Here is a 19,384-nt window from a genome sequence, read left to right on the forward strand (position 1 = left end):
TTGTTTCAAAATGAAAGGGGGTATACATTTGTTAGCTGGACCCATATCTTTAATATGAAACAGACCTTTCTGCAAAATCCTGTTCCGAGCAATTGTTGCTGTGTTTCTAGTGTGGGGAGGCCATACGTTGCCATAGACTGTCAGTTGCCACCCAGCTCATTTGCATAGCTCATAACTCAAAAACTATAAATTGTTTCAAAATGAAAGGGGGTATACATTTGTTAGCTGGACCCATATCTTTAATATGAAACAGTCCTTTCTGCAAAATCCTGTTCCGAGCAATTGTTGCTGTGTTTCTAGTGTGGGGAGGCCATACGTTGCCATAGACTGTCAGTTGCCACCCAGCTCATTTGCATAGCTCATAACTCAAAAACTATAAATTGTTTCAAAATGAAAGGGGGTATACATTTGTTAGCTGGACCCATATCTTTAATATGAAACAGTCCTTTCTGCAAAATCCTGTTCCGAGCAATTGTTGCTGTGTTTCTAGTGTGGGGAGGCCATACGTTGCCATAGACTGTCAGTTGCCACCCAGCTCATTTGCATAGCTCATAACTCAAAAACTATAAATTGTTTCAAAATGAAAGGGGGTATACATTTGTTAGCTGGACCCATATCTTTAATATGAAACAGTCCTTTCTGAAAAATCCTGTTCCGAGCAATTGTTGCTGTGTTTCTAGTGTGGGGTGGCCATACGTTGCTATTGACTGTCAATTGCCACCCAGCTCATTTGCATAGCTCATAACTCAAAAACTAGAAATTGTTTCAAAATGAAAGGGGGTATACATTTGTTAGTTGGACCCATATCTTTAATATTCTACAGTCCTTTCTGCAAAATCCTGTTCCGAGCAATTGTTGCTGTGTTTCTAGTGTGGGGAGGCCATACATTGCCATAGACTGTCAATTGCCACCCAACTCATTTGCATAGCTGATAACTCAAAAACTAGAAATTGTTTCAAAATGAAAGGGGGTATACATTTGTTAGCTGGACCCTTATGTTTAATATTAAACACTCCTTTCTGCAAAATCCTGTTCCGAGCAATTGTTGCTGTGTTTCTAGTGTGGGGTGGCCATACGTTGCTATTGACTGTCAGTTGCCACCCAGCTCATTTGCATAGCTCATAACTCAAAAACTATAAATTGTTTCAAAATGAAAGGGGGTATACATTTGTTAGCTGGACCCTTATCTTTAATATTAAACAGTCCTTTCTGCAAAATCCTGTTCCGAGCAATTGTTGCTGTGTTTCTAGTGTGGGGAGGCCATACATTGCCATAGACTGTCAATTGCCACCCAACTCATTTGCATAGCTGATAACTCAAAAACTATTAATTGTTTCAAAATGAAAGGGGGTATACATTTGTTAGCTGGACCCTTATCTTTAATATTCTACAGTCCTTTCTGCAAAATCCTGTTCCGAGCAATTGTTGCTGTGTTTCTAGTGTGGGGAGGCCATACATTGCCATAGACTGTCAATTGCCACCCAGCTCATTTGCATAGCTCATAACTCAAAAACTAGAAATTGTTTCAAAATGAAAGGGGGTATACATTTGTTAGTTGGACCCATATCTTTAATATTCTACAGTCCTTTCTGCAAAATCCTGTTCCGAGCAATTGTTGCTGTGTTTCTAGTGTGGGGAGGCCATACGTAGCTATTGACTGTCAATTGCCACCCAGCTCATTTGCATAGCTCATAACTCAAAAACTAGAAATTGTTTCAAAATGAAAGGGGGTATACATTTGTTAGCTGGACCCATATCTTTAATATGAAACAGTCCTTTCTGCAAAATCCTGTTCCGAGCAATTGTTGCTGTGTTTCTAGTGTGGGGAGGCCATACATTGCCATAGACTGTCAATTGCCACCCAACTCATTTGCATAGCTGATAACTCAAAAACTATGAATTGTTTCAAAATGAAAGGGGGTATACATTTGTTAGTTGGACCCATATCTTTAATATTCTACAGTCCTTTCTGCAAAATCCTATTCCGAGCAATTGTTGCTGTGTTTCTAGTGTGGGGAGGCCATACATTGCCATAGACTGTCAATTGCCACCCAACTCATTTGCATAGCTGATAACTCAAAAACTATGAATTGTTTCAAAATGAAAGGGGGTATACATTTGTTAGCTGGACCCTTATCTTTAATATTAAACAGTCCTTTCTGTGAAATCCTGTTCCGAGCAATTGTTGCTGTGTTTCTAGTGTGGGGAGGCCATACGTTGCCATAGACTGTCAATTGCCACCCAGCTCAATTGCATAGCTGATAACTCAAAAACTAGAAATTGTTTCAAAATGAAAGGGGGTATACATTTGTTAGCTGGACCCTTATGTTTAATATTAAACACTCCTTTCTGCAAAATCCTGTTCCGAGCAATTGTTGCTGTGTTTCTAGTGTGGGGTGGCCATACGTTGCTATTGACTGTCAGTTGCCACCCAGCTCAATTGCATAGCTGATAACTCAAAAACTAGAAATTGTTTCAAAATGAAAGGGGGTATACATTTGTTAGCTGGACCCTTATGTTTAATATTAAACACTCCTTTCTGCAAAATCCTGTTCCGAGCAATTGTTGCTGTGTTTCTAGTGTGGGGAGGCCATACATTGCCATAGACTGTCAATTGCCACCCAACTCATTTGCATAGCTGATAACTCAAAAACTATGAATTGTTTCAAAATGAAAGGGGGTATACATTTGTTAGTTGGACCCATATCTTTAATATTCTACAGTCCTTTCTGCAAAATCCTATTCCGAGCAATTGTTGCTGTGTTTCTAGTGTGGGGAGGCCATACATTGCCATAGACTGTCAATTGCCACCCAACTCATTTGCATAGCTGATAACTCAAAAACTATGAATTGTTTCAAAATGAAAGGGGGTATACATTTGTTAGCTGGACCCTTATCTTTAATATTAAACAGTCCTTTCTGTGAAATCCTGTTCCGAGCAATTGTTGCTGTGTTTCTAGTGTGGGGAGGCCATACGTTGCCATAGACTGTCAATTGCCACCCAGCTCAATTGCATAGCTGATAACTCAAAAACTAGAAATTGTTTCAAAATGAAAGGGGGTATACATTTGTTAGCTGGACCCTTATGTTTAATATTAAACACTCCTTTCTGCAAAATCCTGTTCCGAGCAATTGTTGCTGTGTTTCTAGTGTGGGGAGGCCATACGTTGCTATTGACTGTCAATTGCCACCCAGCTCATTTGCATAGCTCATAACTCAAAAACTAGAAATTATTTCAAAATGAAAGGGGGTATACATTTGTTAGCTGGACCCTTATCTTTAATATTAAACAGTCCTTTCTGCAAAATCCTGTTCCGAGCAATTGTTGCTGTGTTTCTAGTGTGGGGAGGCCATACGTTGCTATTGACTGTCAATTGCCACCCAGCTCATTTGCATAGCTCATAACTCAAAAACTAGAAATTGTTTCAAAATGAAAGGGGTATACATTTGTTAGCTGGACCCTTATCTTTGATATTCTACAGTCCTTTCTGCAAAATCCTTTTCCGAGCAATTGTTGCTGTGTTTCTAGTGTGGGGTGGCCATACGTGCTAGACCCCTATCAGTCTGGCTTCAGATTGGGCCACTCGACAGAGACCGCGCTGCTCTCCGTCAGTGAGTCACTCCATGCCGCACGAGCAGCCTCCCTCTCCTCTGTCCTCATTCTCCTAGATCTCTCTGCTGCCTTCGACACTGTGGATCACTCCACCCTCCTATCTGCCCTCTCAGCAACGGGCATCTGTGGCACAGCCCTGGACTGGATTGAGTCCTACCTCTCTGGTCGCTCCTTCCAGGTTGCCTGGGCTGGTTCGGTATCGACACCTCGGCCCCTCGCCACAGGAGTTCCCCAGGGCTCAGTCCTCGGCCCGCTTCTTTTTTCTCTTTACACTCGCTCCCTTGGCCCTGTGATCACTGCACATGGGCTATCCTACCACTGCTACGCGGACGATACCCAACTCTTCGTCTCGTTCCCGCCGTCTGATACGCAGGTTTCAGCCCGTATCTCTGCTTGCCTGATTGACATCCAGAGCTGGATGGACAACCACCATCTAAAGCTCAACCCAGGCAAGACTGAAATGATATTCATCCCTGCTAAAACCTCTCCCCATCTGGATCTCTCCATTTCCCTCGGGGATACCACACTCACGCCGTCACCCAGTGCAAGGAACCTCGGCGTGGTGATGGACAGCAGACTGTCCCTTTCCGAGAACATTGCAGCGGTGACCCGGTCTTGCAGGTTCTTCCTATACAACATACGGAGAATCCGCCCCTTTCTCACCCCCTACTCGACCCAGCTCCTGGTCCAAGCGATGGTTCTGTCCCGCCTGGACTACTGCAATTCCCTCTTGGCTGGCCTCCCAGCGTCTGCCATCAGACCCCTCCAACTCATCCAGAATGCAGCAGCTCGTCTGGTCTTCAACCTTCCCAAATACTCACACGTCACCCCCCTGCTTACTTCCCTCCACTGTCATGGCTCGCATCTAATTCAAAACATTGGTGCTAGCCTTCCAAGCAGTTAAAGGGTCTTCCCCAGCTTATCTACAAAAAATCATCAGACCCTACACCCCTGCCAGACCTCTTCGTTCAGCCTCCACAGGCCGCTTGGCACCTCCCCCTCTCCGAACCTCCACCTCACGCTCACGACTACTGTCTGTTCTGGCTCCACGGTGGTGGAACGAACTCCCCGTTGAGGTCAGAACTGTAGAATCTCTCCCCACCTTCAAGCGCAAGCTGAAGACGCACCTCTTCAAGCAGCACCTCTCCCCGTCCCTCCCTACCTCCCTGTGAACCTTAATTGTTGTCTCTGTGATGTGCTTTGTGTATCGGTATTTTTAGTTGGCTAGGTAAGCAGTGTTTGGATAGTTCACTTTGGTCACTTTTGCTCTGTTTGTTTGTTAATTTGTTCTCAAAAAATTATGGGTTTGCACTTTGTTGTACGTCGCTCTGGATAAGAGCGTCTGCTAAATGCCAATAATGTAATACATTGCTATTGACTGTCAATTCACAAGCAGCTCATTTGCATAGCTGATAACTCAAAAACTGTAATTATTTCAAAATGAAAGGGGGTATACATTTACTCTATATACCCATATCTTTAATATTCTACAGTCCTTTCTGTGAAATCCTGGAAACAATTGGCTAAATGATTCCATTGTAAACACATACCTGTCATTTTTAATCAGTACCCAAAAAAATAATTCTTGCAGTCCCCTCTACTGCAACTATTTGTTAGCCAGGAACTGTATAGTTTGTACTGCAAGACAATTGAGGTCTTGCCAAATTTACCAAATTTAAAAAGAAATTGGTGGAGATTTAAATTTGTCCTTGTTCCAGTGAATTTAGATTTGTTACATTGGACCATGATTCATATTACAATGGAACATTGCAGGATATTAGAGGGAAAAATATTTTTTAAAGCAATATTAATGGATTCACTGAAGCACCACAACTCATCTTTATTAGCAGTTCTTGACCGTCTCTCACTCTATTTATCTTTACAGTATTTTGGCATTACAGGAAAACTACATCCAGTAAATTTGGTTTTTGAATATGCTCACCAATGTCCTTCCTTTCCAGGTCAGTTAGATGGGAGCAGCTTTGGACTTTACGTTTGTGTTTTCAAAAAGTATAATACTTGATAGTAATCAGTTAAATTGCAGTCCAAGTAAAATGCGAAAGGTTGTCCTGGATGACTTAACTTAAAATTAAATACTCATTAGAATTAGCCCAACAGTAAATCCTCCTTACAATTAAGGCCTCGGTTTGTTTCCAAGTCCCATTTGTGTCCCTACTTACTTCCCACTGCCATATTGTCATTTTTTCCCCCTTCTCTTCATCACAATCATACTGCAGCGCTGAGACACCCCCCACATACTGCCCCAGGACCGCCACCTCCTTCATCTGCACCCTGCCAATCTCACACACATTCAAAACCCATCACATGAACAAATTGTTCATAATTAATTGTTAATTGTTTTATCTGACCATCATTGTCACCCGTAAGCCAGCCAGAGGAGAATGGGCCCCCCACTTAAGTCTGGTTCCTCCCAAGGTTTCTTCCTTCTCCACCTTGGAAGTTTTTCCTTGCCACTGTTGCCCTAGGCTTGCTTTTGTGGGGGGAAAGGCTGGGGCTTGCGCTAAAGCTGTGTTTCTCAACTCTAGTCTTGCCGGAAGGTTTTTGTTGTAACCAGAAACTGAAACAACTAATTTAATAACTGAACCAATCATACCACCAAAAATGCCCTAAATTAAATAAATCAATTAATAAATTCCTGGTTGAGAAGCACTGCTCTAAAGCATGTACTGACAAATATAGCGTGAAATGTGCAACACAAATAAAGTTGATTTGACTTTAATTTCATTGTAAAGTTGCATGGTTTGGGTTTATCCCTGGGTATATAGGTCTATAATGAGCAGCATGTGAATTGACAGTCTATAGCAATGAATGCCCACCTTGCACCTGACACACAGCAACAATTGCTGTGAACAGGATTTTTCAGAAAGGACTATAGAATATTAGAGATAAGGGTCCAGCTAACAAATGTATACCCCCTTTCATTTTGAAACAATTCATAGTTTTTGAGTTATCAGCTATGCAAAAGAGTTGGGTGGCAATTGACAGTCTATGGCAACGTATGGCCTCCCCACACTAGAAACACAGCAACAATTGCTCGGAACAGGATTTCACAGAAAGGACTATAGAATATTAAAGATATGGGTACAGCTAACAAATGTATACCCCCTTTCATTTTGAAACAATTTCTAGTTTTTGAGTTATGAGCTATGCAAATGAGCTGGGTGGCAATTGACAGTCTATGGCAACGTATGGCCTCCCCACACTAGAAACATAGCAACAATTGCTCGGAACAGGATTTTGCAGAAAGGACTGTAGAATATTAAAGATAAGGGTCCAGCTAACAAATGTATACCCCCTTTCATTTTGAAACAATTAATAGTTTTTGAGTTATCAGCTATGCAAATGAGCTGGGTGGCAATTGACAGTCTATGGCAACGTATGGCCTCCCCACACTAGAAACACAGCAACAATTGCTCGGAACAGGATTTTGCAAAAAGGACTGTTTAATATTAAAGATAAGGGTCCAGCTAACAAATGTATACCCCCTTTCATTTTGAAACAATTCATAGTTTTTGAGTTATCAGCTATGCAAATGAGTTGGGTGGCAATTGACAGTCTATGGCAATGTATGGCCTCCCCACACTAGAAACACAGCAACAATTGCTCGGAACAGGATTTTGCAGAAAGGACTGTTTCATATTAAAGATATGGGTCCAGCTAACAAATGTATACCCCCTTTCATTTTGAAACAATTTCTAGTTTTTGATTTATGAGCTATGCAAATGAGCTGGGTGGCAATTGACAGTCAATAGCTACGTATGGCCTCCCCACACTAGAAACACAGCAACAATTGCTCGGAACAGGATTTTGCAGAAAGGACTGTAGAATATTAAAGATATGGGTCCAACTAACAAATGTATACCCCCTTTCATTTTGAAACAATTTCTAGTTTTTGAGTTATGAGCTATGCAAATGAGCTGGGTGGCAATTGACAGTCTATGGCAATGTATGGCCTCCCCACACTAGAAACACAGCAACAATTGCTCGGAACAGGATTTTGCAGAAAGGACTGGTTAATATTAAAGATGAGGGTCCAGCTAACAAATGTATACCCCCTTTCATTTTGAAACAATTCATAGTTTTTGAGTTATCAGCTATGCAAATGAGTTGAATGGCAATTGACAGTCTATGGCAATGTATGGCCTCCCCACACTAGAAACACAGCAACAATTGCTCGGAACAGGATTTTGCAGAAAGGACTGTAGAATATTAAAGATATGGGTCCAGCTAACAAATGTATACCCCCTTTCATTTTGAAACAATTCATAGTTTTTGAGTTATGAGCTATGCAAATGAGCTGGGTGGCAATTGACAGTCTATGGCAATGTATGGCCTCCCCACACTAGAAACACAGCAACAATTGCTCGGAACAGGATTTTGCAGAAAGGACTGTTTCATATTAAAGATATGGGTCCAGCTAACAAATGTATACCCCCTTTCATTTTGAAACAATTTCTAGTTTTTGAGTTATGAGCTATGCAAATGAGCTGGGTGGCAATTGACAGTCAATAGCTACGTATGGCCTCCCCACACTAGAAACACAGCAACAATTGCTCGGAACAGGATTTTGCAGAAAGGACTGTAGAATATTAAAGATATGGGTCCAACTAACAAATGTATACCCCCTTTCATTTTGAAACAATTTCTAGTTTTTGAGTTATGAGCTATGCAAATGAGCTGGGTGGCAACTGACAGTCAATAGCAACGTATGGCCACCCCACACTAGAAACACAGCAACAATTGCTCGGAACAGGATTTTGCAGAAAGGACTGTAGAATATTAAAGATATGGGTCCAACTAACAAATGTATACCCCCTTTCATTTTGAAACAATTTCTAGTTTTTGAGTTATCAGCTATGCAATTGAGCTGGGTGGCAATTGACAGTCTATGGCAATGTATGGCCTCCCCACACTAGAAACACAGCAACAATTGCTCGGAACAGGATTTTGCAGAAAGGACTGTTTAATATTAAAGATAAGGGTCCAGCTAACAAATGTATACCCCCTTTCATTTTGAAACAATTTATAGTTTTTGAGTTATCAGCTATGCAAATGAGTTGGGTGGCAATTGACAGTCTATGGCAATGTATGGCCTCCCCACACTAGAAACACAGCAACAATTGCTCGGAACAGGATTTTGCAGAAAGGACTGTTTCATATTAAAGATATGGGTCCAGCTAACAAATGTATACCCCCTTTCATTTTGAAATAATTTCTAGTTTTTGAGTTATGAGCTATGCAAATGAGCTGGGTGGCAATTGACAGTCAATAGCAACGTATGGCCTCCCCACACTAGAAACACAGCAACAATTGCTCGGAACAGGATTTTGCAGAAAGGACTGTAGAATATTAAAGATATGGGTCCAACTAACAAATGTATACCGCCTTTCATTTTGAAACAATTTCTAGTTTTTGAGTTATGAGCTATGCAAATGAGCTGGGTGGCAACTGACAGTCAATAGCAACGTATGGCCACCCCACACTAGAAACACAGCAACAATTGCTCGGAACAGGATTTTGCAGAAAGGACTGTAGAATATTAAATATATGGGTCCAACTAACAAATGTATACCCCCTTTCATTTTGAAACAATTTCTAGTTTTTGAGTTATGAGCTATGCAAATGAGTTGGGTGGCAACTGACAGTCTATGGCAATGCATGCCCATACCACACCTGACAGACAGGTGGCAAACAGTTTTTATTGAAATTTGTGCACAATTGTATATTCTCTGCAAATACATCACAATCATATCCAACTGTATTAATTTAACAATTAAAATTGACAAAATTACAGTTCAAAAATAATTTTATTCACCGAACTTTTATTTTGATAAATGCGAACCGAAAGTCTCCAATTGTGGCCAGCAACATTTGCCAACGTCATGATACCTTCCAACTATTCCCTTTGCTGGTGGTCACACAGCTTTTATAAGGGGAGTCTGGAAGTCGCATAAGGACACATCCGCTTTGGAGTGCTTCTCTGTGAGTATTATAACTTTTCTGTTACGCATAGAAGCGGTTGTGCTGTTTTAAACTTAATTTTAAAACAGCACCCTAAATTTTGCTGCGATGTACATATTTTATTAACTTTTGTTGATGTTATAACTTGTCTGAGACACAGCATCGAAGCAACTGCGTATGGGGTTTCCCTTCGTTTAGGTAAACGTGAAAACCTTTTGTCTCGTATTACAATGCCAGCACTGCGCCTGGTTTTAATCGTACGCGCTTCTATGAACTGTTTCTAGTAGATCAGATAACTGATTAAACATGCACGAGTGTTTAAACTGGATTGTTGCGTCACTGAGTGTTCAGGCACACTCATAATACATATAACTTCATCTCACTTATCTACTTATCTCAGGTTAAACTGTGTATGCAAACATTCAACACAGCAAGACAGGGAGTGGATCCCGGAGATATAAGGAATCTATTGAACATCAATGTGTGCATTGTCTGTTTATGAAACAGTGCCACTCAACAAGTCTGGAATCAAATGAAATTCACGCTCATAAACAAAAGACAGGGCTGTAGTTGTAAAAAAGAGCATTGCAATCAGATTGTTCATGCATTAGGGGTTGCTCATACATTACAAATTAATGAAATTCAAGTGATTTGTTTTTGCCTATATGCTTGTTGTATTTTTCGTAATGTTGCATATACACTATACTCACTGGTCTGGGAGTCTTGTTAGTCTGGTCTCGCCCTATTGCATATTATAAATTAGGTGAATGCACTTATGTTCTCATCATTCTAAATAATCTGCTCAATTACTGTACACTCTTAGAAACTCACAGGGTTCTTAACTTTTTTTAGAGTGTTGTGTAGTCCTCCCAAGTGTATTTTTATAAAAATGATTTGTCTAATTTCATGTATTTCCTACAAAGTATTTCTGGACCATGGGAACTCTAATGGGGAAGATCTTGCTTCAGGGCACGTTAATGTTGACCTCCAATTTGACGGCGGTGCTGTGTGTCGTCGTGGTGATCCTGTTAGCCCTGAGGGGCCGGGAGCGCGGCACCCCCCAAGGACCAAGCTTCCAGCGGCCCCCGGGGCCGACCCCCTGGCCCCTAGTGGGGAACCTCCTCCAGATGGGGGCCCAGATGCACCTCTCCCTGACCGGGCTGCGGGCGGAGTACGGGGACGTCTTCCGCATGAAGATGGGCTCCCTGGAGGTGGTGGTGCTGAGTGGCTACGGAACCATCCGGAAGGCCCTGGTGCGGCAGGGCGAGAGCTTCTCCGGGAGACCCCAGCTCTTCTCCTTCTCCGCCGTCGGCAACGGGACCAGCATGACCTTCAGCGAGAAGTACGGCGAGGCCTGGGTCTGCCACAAGAGATTGTGCCGGAACGCGCTGCGTTCCTTCTCCCAGACGGAGGCCCGGGACTCCTCCTGCTCCTGCCTGCTGGAGGAGCACGTCCGGGCGGAGGCTCTGAGGGTGGTGGGGGCTCTCCGGGGAAGGGGCGAGGGAACGGACCCCGCCGTCCCGCTGGTCACGTCCGTCGCTAACGTGGTGTGCGCGCTCTGCTTCGGCAAGCGGTACGAACACGACGACAAGGAGTTCCTCAGCATCGTCCAGATCAACAACGAGGTCCAGCGGCTCTTCGCCTCGGGGAACCTGGCCGACTTCTTCCCTGTCTTCCGCTACCTGCCCAGTCCTTCCCTCCGCAAGCTGTTGCAGTTTATACACAGGATGAACAGCTTTATCGAGAAGAACATCCAGGAGCACCTCACCACGTTCGATAAGGTTAACACGCATATAATTATGAGAAAGTTCTGATTTTGTGAGCATCATGTTGACCACTTTCATCTTCCATGTAATGCATGGATCATCTAATCTTGCCCCCAAATTCAGATCCAGCCCTGGTTTCCTTTTCTCCCAGGTAATTAACTGAATAATTAGTGCTGCTGATTGGCCAGACTGTCATACCCGACTCCCAGGTAAAGGGAGAGTGGAAAACCAACAGTTATCAGCCCTCATCTACAGTGATTTCACGATCCTTAAGGCTTGTTAGAGCCAGTAAGTTTGAAGTAAACCCAACTTCAATCGCTGTTTTGTTTCCATTGTAGAAGGAGTTGAGCAGGGGTGTCAAACTGATGTCCAGGACGGCTACAGTGTCAGCACTTATTTTGTGGTTTAAGCAGCCAATATAGGCAAAGGTGAGGTCGTATGTGGCCTCAACTATCGCTTATAGTAACCACTTCAGCACTGAAACATACCACAGACCAGAGGGCAGCTCCAGGACTGGAGACAGACACCCCTGCTCTACTGAGTGTGTGGGGGTGAGACTAGGTAGCGGGTGATTGTGTTTTTGTCTTTGGTGCAGAGCTGTATCCGGGACACCCTGATCACACTTAGCGAGGACAGACAGGAGGATGGACAGACCAGCATGCTCTCCAACACTCAGATAGTGCACACCGTCAATGACATTTTTGGAGGAGGTGAGCTAAGCCATTGGCTTACAGAGCCGTTAAGGGGTATGACCAGTCACCTGTGCCACCAGGTATCAGCGCAGGCTAGTCATCTTTTAGCACATATAATTTATATTATTTATTTATCGCCTTGTTTTTCTTTTTCCTCTGTCATTTACACAGTTTGGTCTAAGCGCAATGCGTGCGTAAGCTTACTCATAGTTGTATACTTTTTTATCCTGTTTTTGACTTGACCTGTTTTTACCATTCTAAGTACTTTTTCCCTTCCCCTTTATGCAAACAATGCCTGTAGAAATGTCTCCACTAATGCACAGGAGAACTCTCATCACTGTTTTAATATGCATTGCCACATTATTGATGTACTTACTGTGAGAACATTCTTCACATTAGGTTTTAAACAAATGTTTTATCCATACAGAGCTCTGTCGTGCTTTAGTGAAGCTTGAGAATATTGTTCCCATTTGCCAGAACAAACATTACAAAAGCCAGACTTTTTTTCAACTTCCCTGAAGTTGTTCCAGGTTTGAGTTGATGGACAAAAAGTGAAGGATTAAATGGATCTAAATGAATAATTATGTAGAAACTCATTTTTCTGAATTATTAGCAATGATTTTTTGGTTTCACTGAATGCCTTGGTGCTTTATTTATTTCCTGAAAGCTCACATACTTACAAAGCAGGATTACGGAGTTAGTTGGGTAACTGCACTGAGTAAAACCTGGAACAGCTCTTTTTATTTCAGTCCATGTTCCAGATTTGGGAGGGTTGAGGTTTAACTTTATCCAGTTATCCAGTCCAGCTAACTCAGTAATTCTGCTTCATGATACATGCCCTGGTCTTGTTATCTGCAAGGTACTTCGTGAAGAAAATCACCCACAACGAGGCGGTTGTTTTCAGACAGACTGCCTGAGAGATTTTAACATAGTTGGCTGATGTGTATGTTGGCTCTTGTTCATCAGAGGAGGAGATTAGAGTTTGGCTGTACTCTGCTGTTATGCAACCCAAAACAGAATAAATGTCTGCTGGCTCCTTAACGTGGTTGAAAGGCTACCTCAGGTTATTCTGTTGAAACCCAAAATCTGCTGAAAGTGTGTTCCACACCTGTATACATCTGCATTTTTGTACTCGCTTGGTCTAATGTTCAGACTCAACTTCGTACTTCCGACAGTGTAATACTGTGGTCCTCACTCCTGGTCCTGGAGAACCGCAGGGTGCTTTCATTGATCAGTTAAGCGCTGAGTAACAACAAAAGCCAGCACACACCTGGTTGCTCTCCAGGACCAGGAGTGAATACCACTGGTTTAATGCAAAGTAAAAGACGCAGGCCACACATTCATTTATGCTGGTAAGGACAACTACTGAAGAAATCCTGCAGTCATAAATATCTGAGAAGTCCCCGTTTAACTTGCATTCAGGAGACCCATGGAATCTTCCACTCCAGTCTTGGCAGTAGTGCTTGTAATAGAGCTGTTGTGTACTCTTCCAGCTTTTGTGTGCCAGGTCTTGGATTGCTGTCAAATAACATTGGGCAGCAGTGGTTTAAAATGATGAGGTTGGGGGGGGGGGGGCATGATGATTTATGGCAGGCCTTCCCAGCTCTGTTCCTGGAAATCTACCGTCCTGTTTCCACTCCAACCCTAACAAAGCACACCTCACTCAACGTCTAGAGATCAACAGATGGTGTTGTGCTCTCCAACTTTTCTTCTTTTATTACTGACATGTAATAATATTGTTTTGCCTTCACATATAGGCTACTAATGTAGGAATTAACCTGTCTGTCACAGTCTGTCAAGCTCTGGAAATGTCGTAAGCGGGGTTGTTTGTAACTAACAGACACTCTATTTTTCTATTTTTCCTGCGTGGTTTTCTTTAAACCATTTTTTTATATTGTGGAGGAGTTATCCACACAGCACAACGCAACTCTGCATTCCCTTGAGGAAAATGGCTTCTTTCATACCCTTTATACATGTTTTAGTTGATAAAACAACATGAAAGTGGTATATGTGCCGCAGTAACACTGATGGGTGATGGGTGCATAGTCAATGTCTGTGAAAACAGAGCTGAGAAAAAGACGGGCAAATCTTTTATAGTGTGTTTTTTTTTAAATGGCAGAAATAAATGTGCAGCAACTGTTTTGTCATCTTCAGTGCTGTGCTGAGATACTGGTATAGTATAGTTATTGCTATAGTATGTTTGCTGCACTTTTATTTTTGGCACTTTTTTTTCACTTACACTTGTAAAAATATGCATGTTATTGTTCTTGGCTTTCAGTTTCCCTTGCTTGGAGTGTGAGTATTCTCTTTTCATTTCACATTTTTCATTGGAAAGAATTGGAAAGAATACTGAGAAAACAGCAGTTCAGTTGACATTGCCAACAGAACAGAGCACAAGGCTTTGTTCACAGGAGGTGCTTTCTAGTAATTTGGAAACAGTCACCAGGAGGGGCCAGCAAAGTTTCCCCTCACAGTTCTTTGGTACTTTTCTATCACTAAACTAGGTGAATTGTATTTTGCATTGTATTTCAGAGCCAGGTGACCAGTCGTGTTTATGTTGTTCTGAACATTTAAAGCCTGCTATTGTAATAATATGTTGTTCTCTTTCAGGATTTGACACCATCATCGCAGGTTTACAGTGGAGTCTGCTCTACCTTATCAAGTTTCCTGACATCCAGGCTAAAATTAATCAGGAAATGGGTAATGTACTTCCTGACTATGACTTTGCAGATTGTGTGCCATAAACATATTAACGGTATGCTTGTCTTGCTTGCTCGTCTTTTGAAAATCTATCTGTCTTGAAAATATATGAACACACAGTATAGCTAGTATTCTTGATTTCAGAGGGCACCAGTAAGATGAGTAAGTTAGTACAGATGAGTCCAATTGGGGCTTTATGTACTCCATTTTCCTGTGCAGAAGGTCAAGCTCAATTCTTGTACAATTGTCTGTTCATCAAATTACACTTGTCCACCATTTTTCTGTAATCTTGCTGTTAGACATATGTTTGTGGAAATAATAATGCATCAACAAATTTAAGTGCTATATCTTATGAATAACCATGCAAGTGTTGTGTATTTAGGAACACAGTAAACCAAAACCAATTTTTTTTTTAAAGTATGTCTTTCAGTGTCGCAGAAATAGGTTGCCTTGAGAATGATTTTGGTGTCATGGCAGGGATCGCATTGTTAACGAGTGTTAACAAGCAAACCTGCGGTACTTTATTGTACCGTGCCTATCCATCTCTGCCCTCCTTCTAAACTCAGTTCCTGAGTCTTTGGAATCCAATTAACTCTAACGCCTCACAGCACAGGCCGGGGCCTCTCTGTGTGGAGTTTGCATGTTCTCCCCATGTTCACGTGGGTTTCCTCCGGGTACTCCGGTTTCCTCCCACGGTCCAAAGACATGCAGGTTAGGCTGATTGGAGAGTCTAAATTACCTGTGTGTGTGAGTGAATGGTGCGTGTGCCCTGCGATGGACTGGCGACCTGTCCAGGGTGTATTCCTGCCTTTCGCCCAATGTATGCTGGGATAGGCTCCAGCTCCCCTGCGACCCTGTTCAGGATAAGCTAATGGATGAATGGATGGATGGGTTTCCTCTGGGTTGCAGGCAGAATAAATGAATGAACAATCCCTCGAGTACTTTGAGCTTGACTACTGTCTGTCTGTAAATCGGGTAGAAATACGGTAGGTTCTTTAATGTCTTTCTTTGTCTTGGTTTAGATGAGAAGATTGGCCCCGACAGACTGCCGAGGTTTGAGGACAAGCCAGAAATGCCCTTAACAGAGGCTTTTCTATATGAAGTATTCAGGCACACGTCGTATGTTCCCTTCACAATACCGCATTGGTAAAGCACTCATATCGGCCCGGAGCATTGTGTGAGCTGCTCATGAAATTTGTGTTGCTGTTGTTTGCTTTCTGTTCATTTCCTGCTTCAAATGATTATGAAAATCTTGAATTGGTATTTATTCTAGTAGCCTATAATTAGAAAAAACTCCTTTCGCTGTAGGCAACGGTTTCTACAGGAAACCCAAGAACTGCGAATCACTTTTGTAATGCAACACAAATGTGAGGCCTGTGGAAAGCAGGCAAACAGTCCGAGGCTTTCTCATTCCATGTAGGCTACACAGTAAAAACTCTTAACAGAGCAGCTACATACGAGGCCATATTACAGTTTTCCCCACAGTAATATACTGTACCACATGCATTGTTGTCTTTATCTGATATTGTCTGTTGTTAATACCTGTCCGTTAAATTAAACTGAGTTTAATTTCAGCCTTATTTAGCCCTTTCCCCGGTCTTTCCTGTCCTTTCAGTACCACAGACAACAGTGTCCTGAATGGATATTTCATTCCCAAAGACACCTGCATTTTCATCAATCAGTATCAAGTGAACCATGACACGTGAGTGTAGACTCATCATTAAATTAAAAAGTACTGCAGTTCGTTGCAGTTGCACACCGAGGACCGGGGTTCGATTCTCGGTCCTGTCAAAAGCCAAGTTTGACCTGCTCTCCTGGAGCGGCACAATTGGCTCGCTGCTCCAGAGGGAGGGACTTGGCAGGGTTAGCAGATCGCCACACACAACATTACCCCGGGCGCCTCGGAATCACGGTCATGAGCATGAGACGAGACGGCTTGAAGAAGGCTTGTTGTTCTTGGATTGCCAGATCCCTTTGGGTCGATGAGGGACGGGGTGTGGGTGGTGTATCCCCCAGCTAACACTAATTGGATTAGATAGGGTACAGTTGGCTACCAAATTTGGAGAAAAAGGGAAAAATCTGAAATAAATTATTTAAAAAAATAAAATAAAAATACTAATAATAATAGTAATAATAATAATTTTTACAAAAATTAAGTACTGGGACAATCAAATTGATTGTTTTTCCAATGTGCACGTGTATTTCAGATCAAACAATAACTGCCAGGCAATAATTCACAATTTCTGCATAATAATTCATATTAATATTAATGCTTTTAATTCTGTCTGTTTGATTGTTCTATTTTTTTTCTTCAGAGACCTATGGGGCGATCCTGGCTCCTTTCGGCCTGAGAGGTTTCTAGACAGTTCTGGCCATCTGAACAAGGACTTGACAGAAAAGGTGATGATATTCGGGATGGGTAAGAGGCGTTGCATTGGTGACAACTTTGCCCGGCTAGAGATGTTCATCTTCCTCACCACGCTCCTTCACCACCTCCAGATTGAAAATGTGCCCGGCCAGGAGCTCGACCTCACTACGGAGTTTGGCCTGACCATGAAACCCAAGCCATATAAAATAGCTGTCCTGCCACGCCGTTAGCACCATAGCCTTACTCTTAGCAGTGTTCGCATAATAGTGTTCTTCTCAGTGTTGTTAGCACCACAGCCTTCCTCTTCACAGTGTTAGCATAATAGCCTTCCTCTCAGTGGTGTTAGCACCATAGCCTTTCTCTTAGCAGTGTTAGCATAACAGCCTTCATCTCAGTGGCCTTAGTTTTCCTTTAATCAGAGTTATTATCACAGCCTTCCTCTCGCTGGTGTTAGCACCATTGCTTTACTCTCAGCAGTGTTAGCATAATAGCCTTCTTGGTGTGGTATTAGTGGTGTTAGCACAATGTCTTCCCCTCAATCTCATTACCGTAGGGAAATGTGAAGCTTTTACTGTCCACAGCTCTACTGCAGCAACAGATCCAGGATGTCATAAGCACGTATACCCTGTGAGTTTTATCAAGAGAAGGAGATGATTCATTAAAACCGAACCATTTAAATTTTATTTATCTTTGTTATATAAAGTTATAACTATATACTGTGTGGTCAATATTCAAATGAATAATCTTCTATAGATTTTTATATATTTATTTTCTTTTTCTGTTGACCTCAATACTATGGAATATAACAGCAATGTATAAGTCTACTGTAGCATTGTCCTGTCCTGTGTTTTTTACATGTTTTTTTAGCAGACAAATGAATTAAATTAAACGATCAAATTAGTAATTGAAAATTGAGCATTTATAGGAATATGTATTATAAACAAAAAGGAGGGCCCATTTCAAACAAAGATAACAAATTATGTCATATGTGAGGTATGATTGCTACTTTTCATAACGTACATTTAATAGTGCTTTCTTGAGCAATTTCAACTTTTTTAAAACTTCTTGATGATTTCTTTGGCTGAGATGTCTAAAATGTGTTCATTACATTGAAACATTCAGATTTTTTTTTTCCTGAGACGGATAAGTGTAGAGGGAACATAGCGTATCCTTAGCGAGTTCAGCGGGACAATGCCTGCGCATCAGGGACGGTGTTCTTAACTGCGGGATTGGGGAGCTGCCTTCGGCGTGTCTAAAGCTATTAGCTTAGCCAGTCTCCGCGCTAGTCGCGCTGCTGTCCTGTCACGACAGATTCTGAACATCTTCATTTTCTCCCTCCCCCGGGGGCTGCGATTAGAATTAGTCTTTGTGTTTAAAAGGCCTTTTACAACTCGTACAAAACGGGCCGCGCAGAGAGAAAGCGGGACCGCCGAAATTGGGCTGAAGTGAGTAAATTGGAAAAGCGATGCGTGGTGGGAGACTTAAACCGGAACTAAACTTCCGTGACGGAATTTCATTAAATTAGACGGATATCTTAACAAGTTAATCAAGCAGTGAGAGGCGGCCTGAATTGGGCTGGCTCCCTCTCCACAGGTTCTGGCCTGGGCCAGGCCTCTATGGAGACAGTAGCTAGGGACGGGACAGTGGAACACCCCGGGTTTGGAAAACGACCACAGAGTAATTAAGCCATCACGAATCACCAGAGCCCGAGGGCTTGACGGGGTCAGATCTTTACCTGGTGCCAAGGTGAGGAGATGCTACACTCATTTTAGCTCTAGTTAATCTGTAACACCCCCTCAAAATTGGCCTTGTGCATTGTAAATTCCCATCCAGTGTATTTTAGCCATCTTACACCCCTCTGCTGTAAAATACTGATGTAAAAACCTGTTTTTGGATGCATTTAGTAGCATCCAATGGATAAGGCAGATTCATTATGTAGGCCTATATGCTTTTTTAAATGAAAAAGATATGGAGGTTACTAGTGCACCTTAGTCACCTGAGCACTTGCCTGTACAGTGATTGAGTCTGCTTATGATAGTAGTTAAGAGTCGTATAGTAGTTAAGATAGTACGATAGTCTTTCAGAAAGAGAGAAAATAGCCTATGCACCTTATATAATATATAACCATGTGTGAATTGTATGGAATGTATGCTTTAACAGTTTTGTAATGACTGTGATTTAATACTACTGTTGGGTAATGTCAAGCAGCTTTGACAGCTAACATAGCTGTCCAATAAACAGCAAGAAAGTCTGACATAATAAA

General features: G+C 42.1%; 1 protein-coding gene across 3 annotated transcripts; it reads left to right on the forward strand.

Annotated features, from left to right (window-relative positions):
* Positions 1 to 9,550: 9,550 nt before the first annotated feature.
* On the forward strand, positions 9,551 to 19,384 carry LOC133140714 (cytochrome P450 1A1). 3 transcript variants are annotated; one of them, XM_061260852.1, is made up of 7 exons: positions 9,551 to 9,616; positions 10,519 to 11,376; positions 11,957 to 12,071; positions 14,664 to 14,753; positions 15,776 to 15,899; positions 16,369 to 16,455; positions 17,069 to 19,384. In XM_061260852.1, exons 2-7 carry the CDS (start codon positions 10,531 to 10,533, stop codon positions 17,349 to 17,351), a joined length of 1,545 nt encoding a protein of 514 aa, XP_061116836.1. In that variant the 5' UTR covers positions 9,551 to 9,616; positions 10,519 to 10,530; the 3' UTR covers positions 17,352 to 19,384. The 3 variants fall into 3 exon arrangements, with proteins under 3 accessions (XP_061116836.1, XP_061116838.1, XP_061116837.1); XM_061260854.1 differs by having other exon boundaries at positions 15,776 to 15,806; XM_061260853.1 differs by lacking the exon at positions 9,551 to 9,616 and adding an exon at positions 9,670 to 9,793.

This window comes from Conger conger, chromosome 11 (assembly GCF_963514075.1).
Source record: "Conger conger chromosome 11, fConCon1.1, whole genome shotgun sequence".
In the NCBI taxonomy this organism is placed as follows: domain Eukaryota; kingdom Metazoa; phylum Chordata; class Actinopteri; order Anguilliformes; family Congridae; genus Conger; species Conger conger.